The 26,082-nt window shown below is 35.1% G+C and overlaps 1 protein-coding gene across 1 annotated transcript in view; it reads left to right on the top strand.

Moving 5' to 3' along the window:
* LOC120237487 (coiled-coil domain-containing protein 91) overlaps nt 1–26,082 on the top strand; it is a gene marked incomplete at its 3' end in the record, with an annotated part of 176,561 nt that overhangs the window by 121,190 nt on the left and 29,289 nt on the right. Inside the window, exons 4-6 of the mRNA XM_039240795.1 lie at nt 2,638–2,795; nt 3,733–3,936; nt 4,856–4,960. Coding sequence (XP_039096726.1) covers nt 2,638–2,795; nt 3,733–3,936; nt 4,856–4,960 — 467 coding nt within the window. The remainder of the gene's footprint in view (nt 1–2,637; nt 2,796–3,732; nt 3,937–4,855; nt 4,961–26,082) is intronic.

Raw genomic sequence — 26,082 nt, 5'->3', positions numbered from 1 at the left:
CTGCCTCTTCCCTGTACGTATCTCTTTCCTTTCTTTTCTCCCTCCTTCTCTCCCTCCCTTTAATCTACCCACTTTTCCTTCATCTTTTCCTCATATGATATACTTGAACATATGTTACAGAATGAGAATTTAACTCGGGACAATTTGATGTCTTAGATTATGGTTATAAATATGAGTGACATAAAGAGATGTTAAAATGTTCAAGTGTTAGATCAGAATGATATTTTTAAAGAGTTTCTTGAACCAGGGAGCTCCTGGGCGGCTCAGTTGGTTAAGAGTCTAATTCTTGGTTTCGGCCTAGGTTATTAATCTCACAGTTTTGTGAGTTCGAGCCCTGTGTTGGGCTCTGCTCTGGCAGTGTGGAGCCTGTTTGATATTCTCTCTCTCTCTCTCTCTCTCTCTCTCTCTCCCCCCCCCTCCCTCCTCCCTGCCCTTCAACTGTTCTTTCTCTGTCTCTCAAAATCAATTAAAAAAAAAAAAAAGACAAGTTCCTTAAGTCTCCCCTTAAAAAAAAAAAAAAGAGTTTCTTCAACCCAGGGTCATAGTCACACAAACCCTTTATACCCAGAAATACGTGTAATTGTCTAACAAATTTTAATGATCTTTGAAATAGTAATGAAAAGAGTATCAGCACAGTGTTAAGTGCTTTACATAATTTAGTCAGTTTAAGCCTCATCACCACTTGCTTGTCAGTTTTTTTTTTTTAATATTTTTTAATGTTTTATTTATTTCTAGGAGAGAGAGAGAGACAGCGTGAGCAGGGGAGGGTCAGAGAGAGAGGGAGATACAGACTCTGAAACAGGCTCCAGGCTCTGAGCTGGCAGTCAGCACAGAGCCCGACGCGGGGCTCGAACCCACGAACCGCGAGACCATGACCTTAGCGAAAGTCGGACGATTAACCGACTAAGCCACCCAGGCGCCCCCTGCTTGTCAGTTTTACAGATCAGAAAACTGAGGGAGGTTAAACTTGCCCGTGGTTCTACACCTGGTGTCCAGTGCGGTGCTAGAGTCTGTGCTGCTAATCACAGGGCTGAGCTCCCTCTCACTGCACTGTGGTATTTGTTGTCATGCCTTTAAAAACTAATAGTTTTTGTTACAAATTTTAATTCAGAGTTAGAAGCTAGGCCATTTTGACATTTTAGGGAAATCTGTTAGCATACAGAATAGTGAAGATTAGAAAAAAGAATTTCTGAAAAAGATATACCAAGTACAAACATTAATTGAAATTCTGGTTTTCTGTAATTTAGTTAAAACAGTGAAATGTGTGTGGGACAAGGTAGAATCCCTTATCCGGTATCTTAAAAATTCAGTATTACAACACAATAATAGTGTATATAAGATAATTGAATGATCCCATAGGGTACTAGTCAGAAATTGATATATTCTTTAGCTTTTAAATACCTAATGACCTTATAAATGTCTTTCCTCAGGGAAAAATGCAATTTCCATTGTGAGCTGCCTTCCAGAATTTATGGTAGAACTTCACTGACGTTGCCACTGATGCCAATGTGGAATAAAGGTCTTTATAATTTAGGAAGTCAAAATGTATAAATGGATTACTGTTAAAATTTATTTAGTTACTCATCTTAAGCTTTAAAATACAGAATGCAAACATTTTTGAATTTTTAGAAGAACATTTGAAAATAAAGTAATATAAGCTTTTTATTTAATCCTTATCAGTATTTTTGTCTTATTTCATCTTGGCAGTTAGCTTTCTTTTCATGACCTACTCACAATTTGAACCTACTCACAATCTAATAATGTTTTGGTGACAAACTAATTTCAACATTACTTTTTTATAGAGACAATTCAAATTGACTTTAATATGAAAATTATTTTGCCTATTAGAGAAGAAGTAGTTCACACAGAGGCGGTTGGATTAGCTATTTTATTTTATTTTTTATTTTAATAAAAAAATTTTTTTTTTTAATGTTTTATTTATTTCTAGGAGAGAGAGAGAGACAGCGTGAGCAGGGGAGGGTCAGAGAGAGAGGGAGTCACAGACTGAAGCAGGCTCCAGGCTCTGAGCTGGCAGTCAGCACAGAGCCCGACGTGGGGCTCGAACCCACGAACCGCTAGATCATGACCTAAGCGAAAGTCGGCCGCTTAACCGACTAAGCCACCCAGGTGCCCCTGGATTAGCTATTTTAAAGCAATTATTCTTCCCCTTAGCTCAGTTTATTTTAATAAATATTCAGTTGATTTGAGGCCATTGCCTGCACGAATGCATCTGTCTTGCTCACTCTAACCTTCTCAGTGCCTAATGCCTGGCACTAGTAGGCACGCCAGTGCTTTTTCTTAATTGACTATAGATGAAAAATATATTGGAGTACTTCCTCTCAGAAATGGACTTCTTATGATAGTGCATTAGTATGCAAACACTAAGACACTATTAAATTGTTTTATTGGCTGGGTCTCACATGGAAATGTCATGTTAAATTTAGAAATATTAGTTTTAGATTTCAGGTAATGGTCCCTTAGGAGTAGTCATGGAATCTTCATTTCCAGTCTCAGTGCTTGTATTTCTCTTACCTTTTTCTCTTCCCTTCTGTTTGTTCTCTTTCTTTCTTTAAACTCATTCTTTCCATTCTCTTTGATACTCTTATTTGTTTGTTTGTTTGTTTGTTTATTCTCTAGTATCTGGAGTCCATCTTTCTCCAGCTTCTCCTGAGATTGTCCTGGATCATGACCACTCTTCTTCAGTTGGCTGCCTCTCTTCGGAGTCCGTCATTTCATCACCAGAGAATACACACACAGAAGACAGCATTGTCAATCAAACTGTTCCTAAAGCACAGGTAAAGACAAGTGTACTTTTTATAAGAAGTTTGTATACTTAAAAAGTTGCCTACTGGTTTAAGTGAAGCTTTTCTGATTTCTTTCTTTACTTTTATTTACTTATTTTTCCGAAAGAAATATTTTTGTAGATATTTTAACTTGGAGGCTAATATCTAGAATTCCAAAAAGTGAATAATATGTTTTGTGGCATAATTGCAAAGAATTTTATGTAGTCATAGTTACCAAAATCTAGTTTTGAGTATATCATTAGTTAAAATTGGCTTCGCTTTGCATTTCAAATCTTGGACTTCAAAAGAAAACAATAATTACAAAAAAATATTTCTCTGTTGAGGGAGGCTTACCCTGTGAATTTAGATTTTAGAATGTTCATTTTAATTTTAGAGTCAAAACCATAAAGACAGCAGTCATGGGGTTTATTCATTCACATATTTATTAATCCAGGCATTGTGTTAGATGCTGCAGTTAGTCCAGATTTCTGACGTGCAGGACACAACCTTGAGTCACCTGCTATCTTTACTAGAGTGATGATCAAGTAGCAGATACTGGTAAATTTCAAATTCTGACTTACAATTTAAAATATATACACATTCTGGATGTGTGTATAAATTTAAGGACTGGTGAGTGTCAGGTGTGTTTATACTTAATTGTATGCTTTCAAGCATAAGAAAACGTTTCCATTTTTTTACTGCTTTGTTTGCAAAATAATAAATGCTGTAGACTCTGAAGTTTAGAGGGAGTTTTGTTTCTTAACTGCCATAATCAGGTTGTTGTAACAGTTTGAGGTCTTCTGTTGATTTACTTAAAGGGTGAAATAATTTCAGAACCTTTGCTACAACTTAATTTCCAAATGTGGTTTCTGGTGCCCTTTGGATGTTTTCATTATTGGTACAGTGTAAACTTTCCCCTCTTGTGTATTTTTTTTTTAATGTGGTTTAGATTCAGCAATCAACACACACTCATCTGGATATCTCACTTTTTCCATTGGGTTTAAATGATGAGAAAAGTAATGGAACAATTGCCCTTGTGGATGATTCTGAGGATCTTGGAGCCAATGTATCAAACATACAGCTTCAGCAGAAAATTTCAAGTCTGGAGATTAAACTCAAAGTTTCTGAAGAAGAAAAACAGAGAATTAAAAAGGTATATTTACATTTGCCTAAAAAATAAATGTTTGAATTGTAAGACTTGAAACTTGATAGAGTCCCAGTCTCTGATTAATTGCTCATGAGTTGGGGTGCCCGGGTGATTCAGTTAGTTGAGCATCCAACTCTTGATTTCGGCTCTGGTCATTATCTCAGGGTCGTGAGGTGAACCCTGCATTGGGCTTCGTGCTGAATGTGGAGCCTGGTTAAGATTCTCTCTCCCCTTCTCTAAGATAATTTTTAAAAATTAAAAAAAAAAAAAACAAAAAACTCATGAGTGGGAGAAGATGCTCTCTTCCCCTGGCTGTAGATTTAAGTTAGTTTTATAAGTGTATCACTTAGAAAAGTCTTTGCTAAATAATTACTAGACTTAGATATGTACTGTTAAAGATATGAGCATCTACTAGATTTTTTGCCTCTAATATTTTTCTTCTGATTTTTATTTACTTTGAAAACAGGTAGTATTATATGTATTGTGTCTCTTATATGATTAGAAGATTTATAACTTTGGCTTGTCCCTATGGGAAGTTATGTATCATGGAATATTTGCCAAGAGTACTTAGATATACAGGTGTTTTAGTGAATTATTTGTTTATGTTCTCATTTCTCTCTCCTACAAATATATCTATAAAAAGACTTGCAAATTTATAGAAAGTATATGTAGAGATAGTTTATGCTAATTACAGTTAATTTAGATGCTGTTATTCATTTATTAGTGTGAATAATTTTGGTGTTAAGTCAATGTTAATATTGGTCTGGAAACGATAGGGGGGGCATGCAATATGTAATATTGTTGAACCATATTCCTCTGGGTTCTTCCCTTACCAGATGTTTTCCGCTGTGTTCACTGAGACAAACTGTATATATTGTATGCCATTATAAAATATTATAACATTTATGCTTGGATTTTTCTTTAGGATGTGGAATCATTGATGGAAAAGCATAGTGTCTTAGAAAAAGATTTCCTTAAAGAAAAAGAGCAAGAGGCCATTTCTTTTCAAGATAGATACAAAGAACTTCAGGTAAACCCAGTGAATTTAAATTTAATATGTATGCCTTTTTCTGAAGTATGTAGTGTAATTTCAAAAAGTGTTCAATAAATAATTTATGAAGGGTCAGATGCTTGCTTAAATACATAAGAAGAAGGACCAACAATGGATCAAATCGATGATAAATGCCATTTTGAAAAGTATGAATCTGAGAAGCCATGAGTGTTAGTTGAGACTCAGTGTAGTGTAAGATACAGTTTCTGATGGATAAAACTTAGAAATTGATTTTCTGGGAAAAAAAGAAATTAATATTCTGATTTTTCTTACTGTGATCACATTGAAGGAGTTTGGAATTCTATAAATCCCAAACTGAGATATTTGACCTTTTTCATAAATTGTAATCAGTGTTTCCTCTTCTCCCCAAATTTTCTTAATAAACTTGTTTCTTCTACAGTCCTTCCCATCTCAATTTATGGTAGCTCTGTATTTCCAGTAGCTAGGGCTGATCCATTTACCCCATGTCTGTTCCTTTATCAAAACTTGTTGGCTCTGCCTTCAAAATATCCAGGTTTTGACTATCTGTTATTAGGATCACTCCTACCTACCTACTCTAATCCATCCTTATCTCTCCTTGGAATACTAAAGGCTCTTCTGACTAATCTTTATGCTTCTGTCATTGCCCACTTACAGACCGTTCTCCACATTGCAGCCACTGTGATCTGTTTAATACTTAAAGCTGATCATGTCCTTTCTCTGCTCTGACCCCTTCATGGCTTCTCATCTCAAATTAAAAAAGCCAAGTAAGTCCTTAAAATGGTTTACAAGGCAGTGCATTCTCTTTTATCATCCCTCATCTTTTCCCTTCCTCTTTCTCCTCAATCATTTTGGCATATCCCTCAATTCTCTGCATGGTTTTCTTTTTTATATCATTCGGATCTCTGTGCAAATACCACCTTCTCAGAGAAGACCTTTCCAGATAATACTGACATCCCTATCAACCTTCTCATATTCTGTTTTGTTTTTCTCCATGGCACTTTTTACTTTTGACAAGCTATATATTTAGTTGTTTATTTGCTTAGATCATTTTAATGGTCTCCTAAGTGGTCTTCTAGCCTGTATCCTTGCTCTTCTCCTTAATGAGTTTTTATTTCAGCAGGTAATGTTTTTAAAAATGTAAATCAAATCATGTCCCAACCTCAATTCTCAGTCTCTTTCCAATATAAATCTTCTGGCTTCTCCAATTTTTCCAGCTATTTACTTACACCAAACTTCTTAATAAGGTCCAGGTGAATGTGTGAGTCTGTGTTGGGGAGGGCATTCCTTGGCTATTGGAGTGGTGAGTAGAGGGAAATGGTTTGTGATTCATTCTCAGGCTTCTGACTGGAATGCTCTTCTATCTGCATAGATCTGTTTAAAAAAAGAAAAAAAACAAAACTTGAAAATAAGGGAAAGTGTGAGCTGTGTTCCTTCAATGTCTTATGGGGATATCGTTTAATAGACTTAGGATTATTTTGGAGCATATACTTTATTCAACTCACTGTTTACCATTGACTGGAAGTCTCAGATATATTGACATTCCATGTTAATTAGTTTTTTTCTAGAAGAGATGTAAGTAATTTCTGTTGGTATGATAACCTCAAAAATACTCTTTATTGCCCTGTACGACATTGGCCAGTTTTGTCTCCAATCTACCACTCTTTCTTAGTCTAACACATCATTAATTCTTCTCTCTCTTTCTATATATAAGAAGTATTTATGGAATATATATAGGGTAATATTGAATACATATAGAAAATATGAAATCTATATGATATATGTGAAATGTATATTTGATATAGATATACACACACATATCTTCAAATGTTCTTCGAACCAGTCTTAACATCTGATACCCTAAATCATAACATAAATTATTCATTTATTAATAAATGAGGGGCGCCTGGGTGGCTCAGTCGGTTAAGCGTCTGGCTTCGGCTCAGGTCATGATCTCACACTTCGTGGGTTCAAGCCCCGCGTCGGGCTCTGTGCTGACAGCTAGCTCAGAGCCTGGAGCCTGTTTCAGATTCTGTGACTCCCTCTCTCTCTGACTCTCCCCTGCTCACGCTGTCTCTCTCTCTCTCTCAGAAATAAATGAAAAACATTTAAAAAAATAAATGAGAAGAATAAATCCTTGGCATATGTTCAAATTGTATTTATATGAGTCACATTTTTACTGTTTGAAAATTATACTTTTAACATTCTCACTGAACCTTAGCTTCCTTCAAATACCTGCTCAAATGCTATTTTCTTGTGGATGCTTTCCTTGACCATGCAATAGAAAATAAGACCATCTGTAAATTATTATCATTTCCTAGTTACCTTTCTTTGCTTTTTTCCTCTTCCTCTTAGCATTTATTCACTTGTTACTTTGTTTTGATTTGGTTATTTTTTGCTTTTTCCCACCAGAATGTAATCTGTGAGATTAGGAACATTCCTTCCCAGTGCCTAGGGCAATACTTGGCATATGGTATGAGCTCACTTAATATTCTTGAATGAATGAATGAATGAATGAATGAATTCACTAATATAATGCAGCCTGCCCCCAAAGGGCTAATTATGTTGTGTACGGCCACACTTACCAGTCCCATACTTGGAATTGTAGTGTTTATTGGAAGATGTAGTATTGGATATGAGTGGTTTTTTTCTGCCTATAGTGAGCGACTTATTCTGGGCCTTTAGTGAGACATACACCTTTGCAAACTCAGTTTAAGTTTTTCAGTGTATCTATGAGAGCAATAACATATCTGAGATAGGTTCTAAGACCTCACATATACTTTGACCTTTTCACTCTAAAGACCAGTATAAATTCCAGGTGGTATTGTCATGGTTGTCATTTTGCTTTTACCATTCACAGTGATAAGAGTAACAGCTTGAGTCTTCAAAACTCACATTCAATTTAAGAGGATCTTAAATTTATCCTTTAGAGAAAGTAGTACTTCCAAAGAAAACTTTTTTCAAATGATTTTACTTGCACACCAAGAAGGGTCTCTCTCCTTTTTCTACCACATGAATAAAAGGGCAGGTTGACTTAGGGCGTATTTTATCACCTTGGCTAGGTAAGTGACAGAAAAGTACTAGGTGGTCTCATGGCCAAATTGAATTAAAAGGCAAGCATGCTATTTAGCAAAGCTTTTGGTTGTTGTTATAGTTCTACAGGTCCATGTTGTTCTCTCTTTTTTTTTTCATTCTGCTTTTGTTCAGGTTGAGTAATTTTTATTGTTTTTCTTGTAGTTTACTGACTTTTTTCTGACCTTTTCATATTGCTTAAATTTGTGTCAAAAGAGGCCATTGTATGCTATGTGTGTGTGTGTGTGTGTGTGTGTGTATATATATATATAAAACAAATATTAGCAAAAGTGAGTTAACATTTTTTTAAGTTTATTGATTTTAAGAGAGAGAGGACATAAGCAGGGAAGGGGCAGAGACAAAAAGAGAGAGAGAATCTCAAGCAGGCTCTGTGTTGTTAAATGGAGCCCGATGCAGGGTTGAACTCACAAACAGTGAGATCATGACTTGAACCAAAACCAGTAGTCAAATGCTTAACTGACTGGTCCAGCCAGGCGCTCCAGCAAAAGTGAGTTTTTAAGTAGGGGATATGTATTAAATTTCTTGCTTGAATTTATGGTCTGCAAATCATCCTTCAGCTATCTGAAAGTCAATATATTCTCTGTAGTATATGGCAATCCATATATTTTGTATATTAAGACATATAGAACATACGGATCTTCTAAACATTTGTAGAGATTAAGGAAATAGAAAAAATTTTCTGTTGTTTATGATGACAGGGTTAATACATTGGTGCCTATTTCTGTATGGTGTCTTAAATAAGACAAAACATTTTGGAATACAAAGAGAGTATTGACAAGACTGGATCAAATTAGCTGAAAATCCTTTCTCTTTAAAAAATGTATTCTGCTTATGTTTTTATAAGAATAATGTTTATTGTGGAAAATGTGGACAATTCAGAAAAATAAAAATAAAACAAAATTCCTATCTATTCATCACCATAAATAAGCAAGGTATTTTCATGTGATCTCAGTATAGGGCTCAAATTTTCAGTTTTGTAAATAAATCTAACTCTACTTAGACCCTTCTTGGGTGTGCCTTTGTTAAGATTCTAGTCTACCAGAGAAAGAGTATTTAATACATGTAGTGTTTGAAAGACGTTTAACAAACTTTTTTTAAACAACATTAGCTATTACAGAGAATTCCAGCAGTGTTGTTTTATGTGATATGGTCTAATTACCAGGATAGGTGGAGGGGTGTGAATGTGCCTATACCAGAAGGAAGTCACGAATATTGTGAACTGTGCAGTACAATGGGGGTGTGCACTACCTCTCCTTTCCTGTTCTGTCCAGGGTGTGTAACCTCACCCCCTCACCCGAGGAAGAAAAGTGAGTCATGCTGTGTTTGTCAGAGGGAGCTATTTAGAGCACTTTTCATGAAACTTGAGTAGAGAACTCCTCTTAGTACAACTTGGATGCCAGTTTCTTTTGTCTCCTCTTTTTGACTCCCATAGCAAGTTAGTCTGCAGGTATGAGGAGCCCTGAAGAAATTTGACAGCTCAACAGATCGCACATCTGATAATACTACCACATTTAAAAAAATGAATTAACAGACAGTTGATTATTAAATTATCACCTCTGACAGTTGTCAGAGTTGGTAGCTATGGCTAGCTTTGGGAATTTTGTGGGATAAACATTTTAAAGGCTGGGGCCTATTCTTCCAAATGCCATTTCCTATTGAAATGCCTCCTGGTTATAGTATGTTGATTATTCTGTTCGGGAATTAATTAAAACAAAACAAAACAAAAGCTGTTATGTGAAAATACAGTTTTCATTTAATATAGTATTTAAGTTGATCTCATGAATGGAATTTATACTGCTTCAGGTTACTACCTATATTCAGTTGTTTATATCACAGGTTATATAAATTAAATATGAATAGATATTATTCTTAATGTTTTTGTATACTTTTTAAAAGTGAATACTAGTCAGGTGTCGGACAGTTGGCCTTTATCCCGAGGCTATTTTGATAACTGTGCTTTATGCACTTGACTGAGGGTAGATTTGAGCTATGGCTCAATACCTCTGAGCATGTAGCTTGGGGAGCTGGTATGTGAGGAATTACCCAATTCTGCACAGGGAACCCATTTCTACCCAAAACGTAGTTGCAGTCCTGCCAAGATGTAGAGTATACTGAAGGAAATACAGCTTAAGCTTCTCTTGAAGATACCCTGTTCATTCACCTCTCTTTAAGAATGATTAATAGCATTCTGAAAAAGAGGGAAAAAAATGAAAGGAAAATAAAGATTTTATGTGTTGGTTGGTCTCATATGCCTTACATTTAATACTGTATTTAAAAAAGATATTTTTATTTTTGAGAGAGAGAGAGAGAGAGAGAGAGACAGAGTGTGAGCAGGGATGGGGGAGAAAGAGAGAAGGAGACACAAAATCCAAAGCAGGCTGTAGGCTCAGAGCTGTCAGCACAGAGCCCAGTGGAGGGCTTGAACTCACGAAGCATGAGATCACATCCTGAGCTGATGTCAGATGTTTAACTGAGTGAGCCACCCAGATGCCCCATTTTTAATATTGTATTTTAAATTGGGTAAGATTTTGGGAAATGACTACATTTCAGTTGTTAGGAAACCTGTTCCCTTTAAAATATTTATAAAGGGAGGGGCAGCTGGGTGGCTCAGTCAGGTAAGCCTTAGAGTTCAGGTCAGGTCATGATCTAGCTGTTTGTGGGTTTGAGTCCTGCGTCGGGTTCTGTGCTGACAGCTCAGAGCCTGGAGCTGCTTCAGATTCCGTGTCCCCTTCTCTCTCTGCCCCTTCCTTGCTTGCACACTCTCTCTCTCAAAAAGAAATAAACATTAAAAATTTTTTTAAAAAGATGAAAAATTTTTTAAAAAGTTAAAAATCTCTATAAAGGACGAGTCATTATAACAGATGCACCTAAGAATTTTCTTTCTCATTCCAAAATAAATTGAATTGTCAAATCCCATGTAAATTGGGAAGACTTTTTTAAAAAAAGTATTAAAAAAATAAGCATTGAAGCAACAGGTTTATATATTTTTAAGAAGTTTAATTCAAGACAAGCTGGTACAATTACATATATAAAAAGCATCATTTGGAAGATACTTTATTTTATGTGTCAGTTATACATTTCTTAAAAATAAGATTTTTAGGTCAAAGTAATACATTTATTTAAAAAAATTTTTAATTAATATATTTTTTAAGACAGAGAGAGGCAGAGCACAAGTGGGGGAGGGGCAGAGAGAGGAAAACAGAATCCAAAGCAGGCTCCAGGCTCCTAGTTTTCAGCACAGAGCCCGATGCGGGGCTCGAACCCACGAACCGTGAGATCATGACTTGAGCCAAAGTCGGACACTTTAATTAAACGACTGAGCCACTCAGGTGCCCCCAAAGTAATACATTTGAAAATATTGCTTTATGTAGTAGTTTTCACTGATTTCTTGATTTTATCTGTTTTACCTCACTGATTTGACTTCCTTTGAATTTTGAAGCTGGGGTCCTCAATGATGGCTCACATTAGAATCTTTGGGAAAAGCTTTAGAAAGTGCTCCCAAACTATCTCTCACCAGTTAAAAGATGTGTGTTCAGGTGTTTCAAACAGCAAACGTACATGCACTACAAAAGGTATACATGTACTGAAGTGCCCACTCCTCATTGCCTGCACAATCCACTTACCTCCTCTTCTCAGCAGGGAACCACTGTTGGTTTCCTTTATCCTTCCAGAATCTTTCCTAATGCATACAGAAGCCAACTATGAACAGATGAATGAATGAATGCATAAATACCCTTCCCCTTTTAGATGGTAGAGAAACACCCTTTACTTACTCATTTTTAAAAACTTCCTCCTTATTTAAGAATATTTCTTGGATGAGGGCACCTGGGTGGCTCAGTTGGCTAAGTGTCTGACTCTTGATTTTGACTCAGGTCATGATCTCACTATCCTTGAGATTGAGCCCTGCCTCAGGCTTGGGTCTCTCTCTCTCTCTCTCTCTCACTCTCACTCTCTCTCTTCTCCCTCCACTATCAAAATAAATTTTAAAAAATTAAAAAAAATTTTTTTTCTTGGAGGTCTTTCCATAGTGGCTCATTAAGATACTCCTTACTCACTTTTTTTTTATAGTTATCTAAATATATTATTCCATTTTTTTTCTATTATGAAGTATTGCTGTCAAAGTCTTAATTTCAATCTGTTTATTATTTTGATTATTACTTTTCTTTAGAAAAACAAATTTCTAATTTGGTCTTTAAGGTCAAATAATTTTATTAGAATATGCCATGGTATTGGTCATTCTGAGTTGATTTCCCTAAATTCACAATGTGTCCTTTTAATATACATAGTTTTAAATCCTTTTTTAAAATTTCAAGGAGTTTTTATTAAATTATAAATTTACTCCTTGTTTTATTTCTTATGTTTTTCCTCCTCTGGTGATCCTATCTTTTATGTGTTGGATAGTGTTTGTCTTCTGTTAGCCTTTAGTGTTGAATCCTTTTCATTGCTTTCTTCATTTCTTTTTGATCTAAAACATGTTTCCCCTTGTATTTTATTTCTCTTAAGGCATTTTTAGTTTAGCTTATTTGGTCTTATGTTCTTTTTAGTTTAGTCATGATTTCTGAAATGATTCATTCTGTTATAATTCTTTCCTGAAATTTCTCCTATCATTTGAGTCTTTCTGTATTATGAATTATGTTGTTCCTTGGTTTATCGCTTTCTTAATATCTTTTAGTTCATTTAGAAATATAAGCTAGAGTTTTAAATTTCTTTTTTTAATTAATAGTTTTGCTGTGCTTCTATTAGCTGTAGGTCTGTCATTCGGTTCCTTCCTTTCTATGTCTAATGTTCTTTGGGGTTTGACTTTAATACTTTCCTGTTATTTGTTTTTATATGACATTAGTTTTCTTGAACTTTTAAAAGAGAAGAGTGATTGGAAATAGTTTTATGCTCTCATGCTTAGGTAGTTCTTTGTATAGAATTTAACAGGTTTTAACAATTTTAAATGATTAAAAATTGTTGCCACATTTATAGATTTTTCTGATTGTTTTCTTCTACTTTTACCTTGAAACTTTCTTTTTCTTCTCTCTTTATTGTCTCTGGCCTGATTAGTTTGGATTCTATTCTCAGCTATTTCTCTTCCCTCCAGGGCTTTCTGCTGAAAGTATTCAGGGTTTATTAGGCCCAGGGTGTGCTAGGCCATTGGTAACTTACTGAGGACCACCTGTACTTCCTGTTGGAATATCGGCCCTTCAGTTTCAGCTGCTGTCCTTATACTGGCCTGCTGATCTCTCTGGTTAGTATCTGTTAGGTATTTTGGAATTCTCATGTTTGTCTGATAGCCTGTTGGAGCCTGTTTTGTGTAGGAATAGTAAGTGGACGGCTGCTTTCTTCTTTCTTCTTTCTTCTTGCAGAAAGTCTGTTGCCATGAGGGTCCTGGGACTATTCACAGTTTACTTGTTCATATTTTGGCATTCATAGTGACATCTATTTTTTGTAAAAGCTATTGAATAGGAGTTTTTGATTCTACTTTTTTTAGGTGCTCTGTGTTTTGGTGAGGGACTTTTGAGAGATCTGAAAATGATGCCACCTCTACTGCCATGTACCCACTATTCACTCACTGTTGTTTATTTTTAAAGGGAATTATCTGTGATAATAAGGGTTACATATACGTTTTTCCTGTGGATACTTACCTCTTAGGGAGTTAGGAGTAGTTTGTAGGGAGTTGGAGGACTCAATTACACTTAATAAAATTTGAGGGAAAAGACCATGTTTTATTTTTGTATACTATTATTTGGTACTTGCAGGTGCCTGTGAGAATTGTTGAAATGAAGAAGATAATGTCTAGAGAATAAAAATAAAACTACTTGGGAAAACTACTGCTTTATTCTTTTCAATTTTATAGAAAGTAAGTTATATCATATTTTCCCGAGAGTCACTTAATTTCTCATGCTTCATTCCATTTTTTAAGTAAAAAATGAATTACTTTAAAAAAAATTAATTTGAGGGGCACCTGGGTGGCCCAGCCTGTTAAGCGTCAGATTCTTGATTTTGTCCCAGGTCATGATCTCACAGTTTATGAGTTCAAGCCCCATGTGAGACTCTGTGCTGGCAGCTTGAAGCTTGCTTGAGATTCTCTCTCTCCCTTTCTCCTTGCCCCTTCCCTGCTTGCACTCTCTATCTCTCTCAAAGTAAGTAAATAAACATTAAAAAAAATTAATTTCACAAAGAGGGCGTTTATGAGTGTATCTATGGAGCTAGTACTTACTTGATTATTTGTTTTCCTACACATGTAACCTGTATTTGTACGCTTTTACCCACGTCTGTAGATATAGACCACAACAGCATAATTGATAGACTTACTAAGGACCTTCAATAATTCCTTCTCACCTCCAAAATTATTAATTATCTTAAGAATAAACTTTGTTTTATACTTTTTTTTTTTTTTTTTTACTGTCTCTCTTCTCTAATTTAGCAGTTAGCAGTCTTTCCCTACCTTAGGTGGTTAGCAACTTTTAATGAGGATCATTTTTAGAAAATAAAAATTGTATATGGTTTTTCAAAATGAAAAAAGCTTAAACTCTTGTATATAAGTAAAAATGAACTATTGGGGCCTCATCAAAGTAAAAAGCTTCTGTACAACGAAGCAAACAATCAGCAAAACTAAAAGGCAACCAATTGAATGGGAGAAGATATTTGGAAACAGCATATCAGATAATGTTGTTTCCAACATTGTATGTTTCCAGTGTACCCAAAATGTATAAGGAACTTATCAAGCTCAACACCCAAAAAACAAATAATCCAGTGAAGAAATGGGCTAAAGACATGAACAGACACTTCTCCAAATATAAAAGCAGAGAGGGGGACAAAAACAAATATGTTTTCCATATTTAAGAAGAGATTCTTAAATATGGAAAACAAACAGAGGGTTACTGGAGGGGTTGTAGGAGGGGGTATGTGCTAAGTGGGTAAGGGGCATTAAGGAATGTACTCCTGAAATCATTGTTGCACAATATGCTAACTAACTTGGATATAAATTTTAAAAAATAAATAAAGATTTTTTAAAAAGTTATATTGATTTTCTCTAACACATACATGAAACAAACATTATTTTGTAAACTTCAAAAAAGTTAGCTTGTTTGGTACAGTTTAAACAATGACAAAATTATGAAAGCTCCCCCCAATTTTATCATCAAAATGGACAGTTTTTTTAAAAAAGTAAAAACAATTTCTTTAGTACTTTTCTAACCAATGTAAAAAATGTATACTTTAAAATTGGATTATTTGTTATAGTATTAATATGAAAGTAATATGAAAATTGAACTTTTAGTCCCCCCCCAAATGCCATGATTGGGGGCATTTTTGAAAAGTGTAGTGTTTTGAAATTTCATTCTTATTCATATTATGAAGGCAGTATGTGATTTTTTTATCATTCCTGTTCTAATAATTCAGAAAATAAAATTGTTCTTTTATTTACCAAAGGTAAATTGATTAATTTTGAAATCACTGGAAGAATACCATCTTCCATTCTGCAGGCTAATTGGTCATTGTGAGAATGTTTTTCCTCCTTCACACAATAAGAGAAGTTGAATTGTTTGCAGTATTCCCTCAAATCTATGCTAACATAGATTTTTTTAAGACAAATCATCAATTTAATAACAGATTTTTTTAAAGGTTTATTTTGAGAGAGAGAGAGAGAGAGAGAGACTCCACATTGTCAGTGAGCCCAGTGCTGGGCTTGAACCATGAACTGTGAGATCATGACCTGAGCTGAAACCAAGAGTCAGATGCTTAACTGACTGAGCCACCTAGGCCACCCAGTAATAGATTTTTGAGGGGACAGAAAAGACATTAAATGTGTATTTCAATACATCCTAATTTTGGAGATCTTAAAGTATGATGAAATATACATCATACTTTTGATTTGATGCAGTACATAAAATTTGTGTTCCAAAAACTTCAACTATTTCAGTAAATAGGGAAATGAAGAGTTTTCCCATTTTTAAATTTAAAAGTAGTTCTTCAATTTAAATAATTTTGCCTCATTAAAGAAATTTCCAACAGAAAAATAATATTAAATTCCAAGAAATGGATTCAGAGTCTATCTTAAATTTAGGTCCCACCTAACTTCTCAGTATGATTCTGTATAAAATGTCTACAGCAAGCATGTATTACTGCTATATATTCACTTGGTCTTAAAATTTTTAGTCATTTTTAATTGTGAGTGGTTCAAGCCTAGATGCGAATCGCATAGCTACAATTCCTTTAAACATTGTTCGTACATGTGCACTTGAGATCTGTGCTAATGTAGAGGATTGTATGGACACATTTCAGAAATGCTATAGAATTGTCATGATGATTCTTATTCTGTGACATTGAATTTCATCTTTAATTTATGTTAAAAATTTAAATAACTTTCAAAATTGTCTCTATAGCATATAATTTGATAAAATATAATTTTAGTATTTATTTATAGTCATTCCATATGCTATTAGGATGTTTGTAAGCGCATTTATCACATTTGGGGCATATTTCATCTTCTTAGTAGATTGTAAATTATCCAAGCAGTATTCTTAGATTGCACACAGATTTTTTTTTTTTAATTCACTAATGTTTTTGAGAAATGCTTAGTGGTTGTGTGTGTGTGTCTATGTGTGTGTGTATGTGTGTGTATGCATAATGGTATTGCCAAAAATTTGGAAAACATGGACTTATGATGTGGGTAAGCCTCATTCTCATCCAGTGGTGAGGCAAATCTTTTATTTTTGAATACTCTAGTTTACAATCTCAAGGGATATATTTACTGCATTTCCTTACTTATCTGAGGTCAAACTCTGACCTCAACCATTCTAGAACAAAGCCACAGACCTCAACAGTAAATTGGAAGACTGGTTTGAAGCAAATTTATCTAAAATCAATGTATTTCACTTGATAGGTAAGTCATGGAACCTTTGTCTCTCAGCCAGACAATTGAGTATAAAGAAGTAAAGGCTCCCACACTCACAGTAGCCAGAAATGAATGTTGAAGGAGAAGACACACCCAAAGCTTCAAAATCTGAGAAATTTTTGAATAGTTTAGGTGGCTTCCAAGGTCTGTGTTTTCTATTATTTGTTTAATGGATGATTCGTTTAAGGCTTTTCTCAGGCAGGAACATTAAATGTGGAAAGAGGTGACTTAAGGGATATTTGCTTTGTGTTAATAGATAAGAAGAGTTGCTTTGTATAGCTCTACTGTCCCTTTTTCTTTACTTGTTGAGAACGGTGTGTGCTTTTATATATTCTGTCTGAGGGACAGAAGAGACTGTGATTTTGAAGGGGATAGGCAAGGAATTTACTGTCCAAAACCTGTTCGCAATACAGATAGTGGCTTAAATCTAAGACTCTGGAAAGATGATAATATGATGTTTATATTTCTGAGCATTTTTTGATTGGTTTAGCTTGTTCATTACTACTTCATCTTCATGCTTCAGCTCTCAGCTGACAGAGGCTACTTTTCGAGATAGCCTTCTTCTAACCTCCCATGGCTGACATAGTTTCCTTCTTTCCCCCTTTTCTCGCTCCTGGTTTACTTTCCTCTAAGTAGTTAGCAGAATATTGTTTATGTATTTATTGTTTGACTATTCCTCTTTTCTCCCTGAATGTAGGTTCCCGGAGGGAGATATTTTCTCATACTTAATCATTACATTATCAGCTCCTAGAGTAGTGCCTGGCACATAAAAAATACATGTTGGTTGGTTGATTGGTTGACTGAAACACATGGCTTATGGAGTGCTGTAGGTTCAATCTGTTGATTCTCTCTGAAATTCATATGTTGAAGCCCTAACCCCTATGTGATGGCATTTATAGATGAAGCCTTTGGGAGATAATTGGGTTTCAGTGGGTATATGAGGGTGAGGCTCCCACAAGCAGATTAGTGTTCTTAGAAGAAGGGACATCTGAGAGGCTGGTCACTCTTCTCCGTGTCCTGTGTGGACACAGCTGAAGGACAGAATTTGGTAAGCCAGAAAGACAGCTCTCACTAGAAACTGACCATCCTGGCACCTTGATTTTGGGTTTCTAGCCTCTAGAATTGTGACAAAGCAAATTTCTGTTGTGTAAGACACCAGTCTGTTATATTGTCATGGTCGCCTGAGCAGACTAAGACACACAGTGCAGGTGTTATATATTTAAAGCTATAATTCATTGTTTCACAATAAAGTTAACACTGTTGTCATCCATCCATCCCTATGCTAAAGTTTATTTTGATTCAGTTTTAAAAAGATAAAAGTCAAATATGTTCTAGTTTATAAAGCTTCTAAAGAAATGTATCGTTTCTGAAGGAAGTTTTTGTGATAAAAGTATTAGGTGCAATGTATAGTTTCTTTCAAGCTAATACAAGTATGATCGTTGTATCCTATTAAATAACATCTTATAAGAGAATATTAGATTTGATTTCAGCTGTGGATACAGAGTAGAGAGCATTTTAATAATGAAAAGTAGAGGCAAATATACTACTTACTCTACCTGCTTCTAAAATTACCGACTAGCTGCCAGGGGGTTTCACAAGTTACAGCGGGGTCTGAATTCACAGAGCAGCACGAAACCTGTGGTGTCTGAAAAAGGCAGCCTTCATGGCAAACACTAGCCTGCTCTTTACTGCATAGGGATTTATGGATGTGGCAACAGCTCCGGTTCTGCTTGTGCTTTAAGAATTTACCAAGGACCTCACACAGTTTTGAAGTCATTGACCCCTCTTTTGCTTTCAGTTTCATTAGACTTTTTCCCTCCATCATCTCAAAGCTGTTCCCCATTTGGTTTTTGAAGTCTCTTTCATTTTGTTGTAGTTTCTTTTTCCCAAGTAGTCTGCTTCCTAGATGGTTTTTTTTTCAGTAGGTATATATTTTATAGGTGTCTAAATATATGGTTTCTGCCTTCTTTATTATTTCTTCTGTCTTATAAATTTCTCTTGCTCTTCTTCTTAAAACACATACTTTTTCTAACAACATAGTCTAGTGAAAAATTCAAATATTTTAGAAAACTGTAGTGTCGTGAAAGTTGCCTATAATTCCATACCTTACAGATAACAATTTAAGACCATCAATTTTTTCAGTAGGATGTTTTACAAATTTACACTTTCACCAAGAAATAAATGAGAGTGCCTGTTTTACCACATCTTTGCCTACACTAGGTTTTATCAATATTTATAATATCCGTTAGAGAAGTAAAATGTATCTCTTGCTCTTTTAATTTTTATTCGTATATGTGATTTTTTTTTTTTGCATGACTATTAATCATTTTCATTTCATCCCTGAATTTCCCCTATCCCTCTTCTGTCCATTGAAAAAAAGATTCTACTGGGTCTCCTGTGTGCCTCAGTTGGTTGGGCACCTGGATGGCTCAGTCAGTTAAACACCCAGCTTTTGGTTTCAGCCCAGATCATGATCTCACAGCTTTGTAGGTTTGAGCCCCACATCAGGCTCTGTGTTGGCAGCCTGATGACTGCTTGGGATTCTCTACCCCTCCTCCACTGACGCTGTCTCTCTCTCAAAGATATATAAACTTCTTAATAAATCAAAAAATTCTATTTATCTTATTTTTAATAATTTATAGTAACTTTTATATATAAGGGTTATTTACTATTTGCACTTTTCCATATATTCTGAAGGTTTTTTCTGATCTAGTTTTGATGTCGAAGGTGTCTTTTATAGCAAATTTAAAAAGTAGGCTAGTCTATATCGTATGAATTTTGAGTTAGAAAATATTTACCCTTGTTTTATTTCAGTCCTTTTACAATTTCATTTTACATTTAACTTTTGATCCATCTTGACTGTCTATTGATAAGATGAGATAGGGTCCAATTATGATTTTTCCAAATACCTAACTTATTTATCTAATAATCCCTCTTTCCCTTCCTTGTTTGGAATCAAGTACCTTTGCTTGACATATACTATATTTCCATATATGCTTAGATATACTCCAGATACCAACATTTCTGTTGGCATGTGTCCCCACAGCAGTACTAGATACATTGTTGTACTTACTGTTGTTTTATTGAACATCTAGATTGAATAAGACTATACTTTCTTTTCTTGACTAATCTTTTCTTTTAATCTCCCAATTAAACTTTAAAATTATTAACCAAGTTAAATTTGAAAAGAAAACTCTTGAGATTTTGGTTGAATTTTATTAAATTTTTGTACTTATGTATATAAAATTGACGTTATTGCTCATATTTAATCTTTCTACTTAGTATAGGTATGTTTCTCCATTGATTTCAGACTCCTCAAATATCTCTCAACTACATTTGATGGTTTGCTTCTTATAGCCCCTGGACATTTACTGTTAAGTCATTTCTAAAAATTTTAAGAGTTTTTGTTAGTTTCATGTATATTAATATACTCCATATCTAGAATTGGATTTCCTGTAATATAACCCTGCTTTCAGTCTGGAGGGTTAGTGCTCTTGAGCACCTAAAATTGCTATTGATTTTGTGCTTAAATTCAGTGCACAAACTAGAATACATATACTCCGCCAGAAAGTATGTCACACAATGAAGATAGAAACATAATTTCATGTGAAATGAGTAAAAGAATAAATGTAAGCAGTTACTATATAGTCTGATGAGGTTTAGAATGGAGATAGTGTACAAGGTATGGAAGATCACTAAGGAGGAAAAGTCATTAAATTTAAGACTCAGAAGATGAACAGGATCTTTGTCAGGTGTTCAGGGGAGGCAGGGAAATCTTACAGAGGAAGCAGCATTTGTGAAATCCTCAAGTTATGAAATCGCATGGCCTGTTTGAAAAATTGCTAGTCCTAAGGTTTCAATAGAGGATTTTTGGTTTGGTATATTAGCATAGGATATGAGGGGCATTTTAGTATCTGAATCTGAAGAGGTTGCTGGAGGCTGTTAAAAAATGTTTAGTAGTTGAGTAGTACTGAACATACTTGAATATTGGAAAGATATTTCTTGCAGTTGGTAAGTATGAGTTGGAGGGAGATGAGATGGAGTTAGGGAGACTTCTCTGGAGCCTGATGGACTAGTCTGAGAGAAATATGATGGAGATCTTAATGAAGTGGGGAAGTGTAAATAGAGAGGGGGAAGGCAGAGATTTTGAAAGCTATGTAGGCAGCAAAACTTAGAAAATTTAACGGTTAGGAGTCAGGAAGAGGATGGAGTCTAGGATGGCTTGGTTTTCAAGTTTGCAGAATGCTCTAGAATCTTACTCAAAAACTTTCATTCTGAAGCTTCTTTAAACATAGGATTCATAAATATTGATTATTTCATTTACCCTAGTAATTAATAACAGTGATGTGATACGAAATTGGTGGAGTAAGGGACTTAATCGTTAAAGCTTCTTGTTTCTCTTCCTCAGTCTCTCTCAAATTTTTAATACTTTCCCTCTCATCAGTGTCACTGTTCGAGCCTAGGGAGCAACCACCTTTCACTCGGATTGCTTCACGGAATTTTGCTTTGCTCCAATGTAATCCATGCCAACCCAGAATAATTAATTCTTCAGATATGAGCATTTCATATGATGTCTTAAAATCCTTCAATTGCTTTCTGTTTTCCTTAGGATTAAGGCCAGCCTTTCAAAATGACTTACCAAGTCTCATTTTCCTTGCTGGTAAAATAGAAGTAATAATAATAATATTTCCTCTTTGGGTTATTGTGAGGATTAACTGAATTCATGTTCTGAAGTGTTTAAGGACATAGCATAGCACATAGGTATGTTTGTTCATGTTTTTTATTGTTGTTTTGTGTTTTTTTCTGTTTTAATTTGTGTTATTTTTGCTACTTGTTTAGTATCTTAACTTGATACTTAGACTGTAAGAACCATGAGGTTCCAGGGTGGCTAGAGCAGAAGGAATGAGGGGAAAATGGAGGAGGAAATAGTCATCTAAGTAATAGAGATGGGGCATGGAATGGAGAGAGCTTACTTTTTTTTTTTTTTTTTTAATGTTTATTTCTGAGAGAGACAGCATGAGCAGGGGAGGGTCAGAGAGAGAGGGAATCACAGAATCAGAAGCAGGCTCCAGTCTCTGAGCTGGCTGTCAGCACAGAGCCCGATGTGGGGCTCGGACCCACGAACCTTGAGATCATGACCTGAGCTGAAGTCGGACGCTTAACCGACTGAACCACCCAGGTGCCCCATGAAAGAGCTTACTTTTGACGATTACTTAGGGACACTGTTTTTATAAAAATACATTTAATTTTACATTTAAAAATGTATAGATACAAAAATGTGTTTAAAGAGTATGCCACAGTAGGAAATACTGTAAGAAATAACAGGCTTTATGTTCTGCAGGACAGGATACCTGTTGTCATTTTATAGTATGTATATGCTTTGTGAATGAAATCTGGTCAGTAGTAGTAACATTCTTCATTTCTTTATGAGTGGCTCAGACATGGCTCTGCATACTCTGTTTCAGCTCCTTATCTCTAAAATATTTCTGCAGCAGTCATATTTTTCCCACCAGTGGATCTCTCATTTTTTCCCTCTGTGCCATTCCAAACATGGTGATTACTTTCTGCTTAGAAGTAAAACACAAGTCCATCTTTATTCTTCTGCAATTGTGAGATATGGCTGTGGCTCAGCCTAGGATTAGTTTTTAAACAAGATTAAACTTGATGGACCATTTGAGATATTTCTTATACAGTTCATCTCTTGTACACTTTCAGCAGATTTAATGTTTTAATTATTTTTAAACCCATTTTTAAACATTTTTAAAAATATTTTATTATTGAGATAGAGACAGCATGAGTGGGGGAGGGTCAGAGAGAGAGGGAGGCACAGAATCTGAAACAGGCTCCAGGCTCTGAGCTATAACTCAGCACAGAGCCCGACGCGGGGCTTGAACCCACAAACGGTGAGATTATGACCTGATCTGAAGTCAGACGCTTAACCGACTGAGCCACCCAGGTGCCCCTTAAACCCATTTTTAAAGACGACTTTAAGTCTCGCTTCTCTTGATGGAAATTTCACAGCTAGTTTTTTTATCTTTTGCTTTGCTTTTAAGAAAGGAGAGCTGACCAGTGCAACAGATTTTATTGTATGGCGAATTCAAAGAATGTCCTAATACCATGTATCCTTAATAATATAGAGACACTCTGCTAATTTTAACACTACAGTTTTACTTTTTTTTAATGTTTTATTTATTTCTGAGAGAGAGAGAGCGAGACAGACAGACAGACAGACAGACAACGTGAGCAGGGGAGGGTCAGAGAGAGAGGGAGATACAGAATCTGAAACAGGCCCCAGGCTCTGAGCTAGCTGTCAGCACATAGCCTGACTCGGGGCTCAAACTCACGAACCGTGAGATCATGACTTGAGCCGAAGTTAGATGCTTAACCCACTGAGCCACCCAGGCGCCCCTACAGTTTTACTTTTAAATCTCTATGTCTTTCAAAGCTATCACAAATGTAATTGATGTTTGCACTGCTGTTATTAGCCTTTCAAAGAATACAGGGAAAATGAGTCTTACAGATGTTCCCATCTCCCTTACCTCATATCTAGGGAAAGATAGCTGGACTACATTTCAACTCAGCTTCCCATTTCAGTTATTTATAATTTTGGTTGTTCAGTCACCTGCAAACAAAGATTTTTCACTGTAGTTTTTACATTTCCTTATTTGCAACAGAATTTTTGAGTATTTTTATAAAATTTTAAACATTAAAAAGAAAAGTGTAAATCATAGAAAATCAGGATTAGGGAATATACAAATAGGATGGGCTATTAAAGCCAAGAGAAAAATCAGGACATGTGTAGTTACTTCTGAATGTTTGTTAAGACTGAGATACAGGTTTTATCCTCAGATCACTTTTACTAAACGGAAAGGGCACATCATAATTTCTAAAGAAAAGCTTATAACTTCCTTAGTGGAAGATGCATAGAAATTCAGTAGAATTTTCAGAAATGAAGCCTTGGAATTTGGATGAAGGGCTTATGCTCAAGCAGTATAGTTGTAGTGAGCAAAAAGTAAATTGGTGGATAAAACTTCTCTATGCACACTGATGTTCTGTTTTTCATTAATGGAGAGGCATCACATTTTCTACATGCCAGTGATGAAAATATGTATTATTATTGTATTTTGTGAAGGTATTAGATATGCAGTAAACTGATGTCAATTTTTGTCTTTTTGTTTTAAGTTTAACCTCCCTTTATAAATGAGGCAATGAAATCCCACATGTCAAATTCCATTAAGAAATATATTCCTAATCTTTGCTTTTAAAAGGCCACTCAGTTATAGGATAATTTCATTGAAAATAGATGCTTAAAATAGGAAATTTTCCTTCAGTTGATGGCTTGAACGTAGAGGCCAACGATAAGCTTCAGACAAAGGAAAAGAAATGAGAAATGATGGTGTTTGGGGAAAAATTGTGATCCATTTACTTTCCGCTAACCTAATAAAATTGGTCTTTTTCAAAAATAGAAATGCATTTTTCATACCTGGACTCTACATATGATATTGAATGGAAAATGAAGAAGTCTTCCTGAAATAATACCGAAGAAGCAAATTAAAATGTGAATCAGTTCCCTGTTATGTAAATAATGATTCAGTTCAATGTTGGACTTCAAGGGCCAATAATTTTTATGAAAGTATTACTAAAGCAAGGTGTTTGGATTGGATTTTAAAGTCTATGTCCTTTGGTTGACTTTGTTTCATTTTATTCATTTTAGAGTACTTGTTTATAGTATTGTGGCATTTATTTCATTCCCACTGAATTCTTTCTTTTGTATCCTAGGAACAAATATGGACATACAGGATCTAAAACCTAAAGATACAGTCTGTATGTGAAGTTGTTTTTCCATATGCTGTTAATCCTGTTGCATATATCAAAATGTATTATATTTTATTTTATATCATTGAGTCTGCATAGGCTACATATACTTGGCATACTTTTTAATGGTATAGTAACGGTATCCGTAATTATTGACCAAATGATACAAAAAGTATACATTATTAAGACCATTTTGACTTAGCATTGACATAGGTGCTATAACAATAATAGAGTGCCTCGGTGGGAACACCAGTGGGTGGGTGGGTGTTGTGGCAGCTAGATTGGTAAATAGGCAACAGAGTATGTTGCTCTTTGGAGCTTATTACAATCTAATGGGTGATCGGTGTTTAGTTACTACCATTTGTGCTTCAAAGCTTTGCCCTTTTTAAAAAACAACAACAACAACTTAGTCATGGGAGAAAGTCTTGACAGGAGAATATTAGTCATCACTAGTGCAGATCATAAAATTGATTTTAGCTTATTCTTTCTGATTTTTTTTTTAATTTTAGCAAAAATAAGTTCATGTTCCCAGATTAGAATTTATTTTTATGTTTTCAGTTAAGTATCCAAGTCCAGGCATCTGTGATCTGGTGGTTTTTTTCAATTTCTTAAAAAGATCAGAAAATATTCTGAGATAAAGAAAGTCACTCGTAGATTTCTTCTTGTTTTTATTTCACCTTGGTCATATAAAAACTGATGAACTACAGGCTAAATACTGGTTTCTAGCCCCAGAGGCATGTTTAAACGCTATCTTAACTCCATGCTGTGGTTTTTGAGTTGTCAGTAATCTTTGGGATGAATACTGTGGACCAGTTATTCGGAGCCAATGTACTATCCTCCTAACAGAGGTTCATGTGAGGAAAAAAAGTCAGGCTGGGCTAAAATTACAGGACAAAGGAGAAGTGAAAGTGTTGTATTCCATGAAAATGGTGATGGCATTGTAGTTTTTGCCATAATTCCTCTTGAAAAATCATTTTTAAAACACCGTGGAAGTGCCACAGATCTAGAAATACAATTTTTCCCCCTTGTTTTGAAGCCTAGGATATAATGATAGTCATAACAAATTAGTCTATTTTTGGAAGGATTACTTTGTGTACCACAGTTCTTCACCCTGAGCTAGGAGACAGTTCACTGTTTCTTTGCAATTATATTTGCCCCAGGACACTTATTTAGTAAGCATAAGAGAGGTAAAAGTAGAACCAGATATCCATTGTATTAAATACATCATTTGGAAAAGTTTGCAGAGATTGGGATTATTAAAATTTGTTTAGTATAAAATCGACTGACCTGGATTGATGCCCATTCCTCCCCTCTGACTTTTCTAGGCTGT

Source organism: Hyaena hyaena, unplaced genomic scaffold (assembly GCF_003009895.1).
Source record: "Hyaena hyaena isolate Hyena2069 unplaced genomic scaffold, ASM300989v1 scaffold_182, whole genome shotgun sequence".
Lineage (NCBI taxonomy): Eukaryota > Metazoa > Chordata > Mammalia > Carnivora > Hyaenidae > Hyaena > Hyaena hyaena.
Note: the sequence above shows the minus strand (reverse complement) of the source record. Positions and strands in the feature narration are given on the sequence as shown.